A 3,946-nucleotide genomic window follows, 5' to 3' on the forward strand; every position below is an offset into this window, starting at 1 on the left:
GTTTGAGGTTTGGGATTTCTGGCCCAATAGCAGATGAAATCAAAGGTCAGCACACAGTGGTCGCTATGCCCCAGTGGAGCGTTAATTGTTACCTGATCAACGAAGTGTCTTTCGTTGGTGATGACCAAATCCAAGAGGGATGGTAGTTGGCCTGCGCGGTATCTGGTGGGTGCAGCGACATGTTGGGTCCAGGCGCTCTGTTGAACGACTTCTAACAGCGCCGCTGCAACCCTGTAGCCACAACTTCGAGCAGTTCTCATCCGGCCGCGTCTCTTGGATGAGCTCTTCCGTACCCAATGAATTCTTGCTCAGATTCGGCTAGCCTGGCTTTTCTGCTCCAATTTCGGCTTGCCTGTTGCACAAGTTCAAATTCGCATACGGAGTTCAGGTAGCCCTATCTATTAGCAACTTGGCCCCATCCAACCCATCACCATGCACCTGACTTCCCTACAACAGTTCAACCAGTGTGTGCTTACTTTCAGATTAAACCACATTTTTCAAACAAAACTTGTAATGTGCTCCCAATTTGAATTGTCCCATCTCCATCTCCACTTTTGCTCGTTGTGACTCCGGCCATTTACCTAACCACCCAAGGTCACTCATGGCCAGTAATGGTTTTCAGTTTTAGCTCGTGCCACCTGACTGTCCTTGATCTAGTCGGACCTCATGTCCATTTTTTCCAACAAGTTGGGAAATAACCTATTATTGCTATATCATCGGGTGTTCCCCACTGTTTATGACATTGTCCTTATTTTGTGCAATCCGCACCCCCACAGCCCCCCAGTCATGCTCCATTCTGACTGCAAAACTATGATCATGCCAGACGGTATGCCACCCACAAGTTGGGAATAAACCTTATTATTATTATCATCAGTGCAGTGATGGCATGGCACGGCTATACTCAGTTTGGCAGCACACCCGCAACTACCCCCTTCCATCTCTTGACTATACCCCATCGCTCAATCATTATTAAAAGATCCGCTCGCATATTCTGCCAGTTACAGCGATTATCTTTGCTGCGGTCTACCGTAAGGCTATGCCCACGGATATAGGACATCACCATATATAAGCCACACGTTCTTCAAACCTCGCGCGAGTGATACGAAAATAATGTTTCCCGCGATGTTAAACGGAAGGGCAAATTTCGAGGATCCAGAACGCGGAATTCGGCATTAACGCGGCTGAGCAGGATGAACATGGAAAAGATCATCGACATGAGGAACACTCCAGTATATTTTGCTTTTACAAGCCCAGAGGAATAGATCAGACGCTCGAAACAACTGCAATACTCGCCCACTGTAAGCGATCCACGTCCTGCACGAATTCACATGTCACCATATTAGACGCCGTATGCCAGACCGTTGATGACTGATGAAATTGACGGTTCGCTCATTGAAGCAAATCATCCATGGAGAGATATTTTCCTGAAAACTCCATGGATGAAGACACCGATCACCGTAACCAAGGAGTTTTAAATACTTCCAGCCTCCAAAATATTGATTCTGTTTCATGAAAACCCAGTGTTAATCATTACTGGAGAGCTTTTGTATAGCAGACCGTGGGATATCGTTTGCAAAACCATTGACGACTCAAACTCGGTGGCAGCAGAAACAGTCTGATGATGTTCAATGCGCGGTATGTTTGAAATCGGTTTCGTTTTTCCCTCGTGCAAATTTGTGGAAGGATTTTTTCATTCATCAATCTATTCACAGCGTATGCACGAGTCACTGTTGAATTTTATTACTCTGACAAAACGTTTGAGAGACAACCCTTGATATTTTGCGCACACTTCCTATTTTACATCTAGTCCTAAACATGGCATCAATTTACACCGATTGCGTGCTGCAGCCATTGACAGACCACAGCAGATGTGGACGAAATGGCTGCCCGTCGAACGTCAAACGCGGTATGCACCGCCACACCTGAAAGGCCTGGTGGCATTTTACATGCACGGATGTACAGGACCACCAGATAAGCCGACTAGCTAACTCTCCTGACCCGTTTGTTTGCGGCAGCTGGCTCTACGTTAAGGGTGCAATGCATACCGCAACCAAGAGGAGAACCCCAAAAACGGTACCCAATCCGCACTACAGATTCAGAAAGGCCGATGTGAGTGTTCCGCTTTGATCGGGATACTCGACGCGAAATTGAAGCGTCTTTTTAAGGTACTGGAGGATTCAGACATAAAAATTGCAGCGAGTTGGACGAAAATTGATAAGGAAAATTTTCGCTGAACGAGTTCCTCGCGCTATCCATACTGGGTCCTCTGGCTGCGAAGAAAGTAATACAACTCTTTGACGCAGCTATACAGACCACCGCAGCGTCTCTGGTGGACAGGCACTTAAGGGAGAACAGATTGATAATCGGGTGGTCATGCTCCGGAAAAATCAAGCCAGCGAAGTTGGCACAATCGATCCTTAGCAGTGTCCTCACCAAGCCAGACCAATCGCTCCACGCAGAATGGCCAAGCCAGAAGGAGAGCAAGCAAAATCCTGGGCGACTAGTCACTGTTTCCTCCCCATCTGCCGTACAGAAGATCTTGTAGCTGGCCGGAAGCATTCAGAAGGCCAGCCCAATGATCAGGCGGCTATCTGAGGACCGCCCTCTAGATGCGCGAAGGCTTGGTCACAGCAGATCAGGGGTAGAGGCATGAAACAGGCTTCCGCCGACCCCAAACTCATGGCCAAGCCGTTTGTGGTCATAGCATCATGTGCCCCCGGACTGCAGTTTTTATTCGACCACCACAGGCCTCTCGCCCACCAAATCAGTGATGCCCAGGTGGAAGCAAACCTCACACGCAAACAGCGCCCAAAGTGCTTGGGGCTATCAGTGCTTATCTCCGTGACAGACGACACAGGTGCAGCCACGTGCTCCTCACCGAAGCCACAGCTTCTGAGCTGGACTGAGTCAGATATGCTGGGGCAAGCAGCGAGGCTAATGTCCTGCTCCACTCCGTCAAAGGCGGCCTCTGCTTGTGGACAACCGTCGCCCAGGACCCCGACAACCAGAGCCATAAAGTGACTACAGCCAACCGGAAAATCTCTCGTACATCCAGATGGCCACGCTGATCGCCGCCGGATCGGGCATCCACACAAAAATGAAAGAAAAGCGACTTCAGCCAAACAAGCAACATAAGACTCGCCAGATTAGAAAACTGCTGGCTGGCTTCAAGCAAGGGTCCTCCGCGAAAACGAGCTTCTTGATGGCGCTACCAAAATCATTACTTCTTGGTGCCAACACCCAGCGCGCAGAGCCTCACAGAGACACTTTTCCGGTCAAACCGCGCCAAAACATCCAAGAATCCAAAAAGGCGAAAGCTTGCAGTGGGTCCTTGATCGACAGCAAACCTGGCCGATGAAAAGAGCTACAAACAGCACCGGTCGAAATTTTTGCCCGCGGGAAAAAAACTCCGTCCCCCAAAGGCAAAAAGTCCGAGCGAACCGGGCTCCCACGGAACGAAAAAACTTCGCAAGCGAAAAGCACCCCCAGAAACCATAAGGACAGGAAGCAGACAACATTGCCCCAGAGGCCTCTATGGAGCTCTGGACTCAAACCGGCGCACAACCATTAAGTCTGCTTACCTGTCTGGTCACTCAACTTTCGCCTCCCCACCCTCGGAGGCAGCAGAGACAGTGTTGAAATGCTTGTCCATAAACTGCTTCAGCTTTTTCGATAAACTCTGCGATATTAAACAGTCAGCTTGTCTTGAACAACCGTCCATAATCGCACCTACAGAGACCTGCCTCACACCACATGTCTCTGAAGCGGAGATCTCGACAGGCGGTTACTCTATTTTGCGAGCTGAATCAAAACGAGGGAGGGCTGGTGGGGTCGCTTTGTAATTTCATGCGGCCCTGCCCATCCTGATTGTCATCTCTGCTACCGCTCCTGCACCGTTTTGCGATGCACCGTGGATCCAAATCCCGCTGCGCGGGTCCGATGCTCT

General features: G+C 49.7%; 1 protein-coding gene across 1 annotated transcript in view; it reads right to left on the reverse strand.

Annotated features, from left to right (window-relative positions):
• The window catches only part of T265_11061 (hypothetical protein), a gene marked incomplete at both ends in the record, with an annotated part of 5,695 nt that extends 5,435 nt beyond the window's left edge, over window positions 1-260 (reverse strand). The window contains one exon of the mRNA XM_009177612.1: window positions 56-260. Coding sequence (XP_009175876.1) covers window positions 56-260 — 205 coding nt within the window. The remainder of the gene's footprint in view (window positions 1-55) is intronic.
• Between the last annotated feature and the right edge of the window lie 3,686 nt (window positions 261-3,946).

The sequence above is a fragment of the Opisthorchis viverrini genome, assembly GCF_000715545.1.
Source record: "Opisthorchis viverrini unplaced genomic scaffold opera_v5_437, whole genome shotgun sequence".
Taxonomy (NCBI): Eukaryota; Metazoa; Platyhelminthes; class Trematoda; order Opisthorchiida; family Opisthorchiidae; genus Opisthorchis; species Opisthorchis viverrini.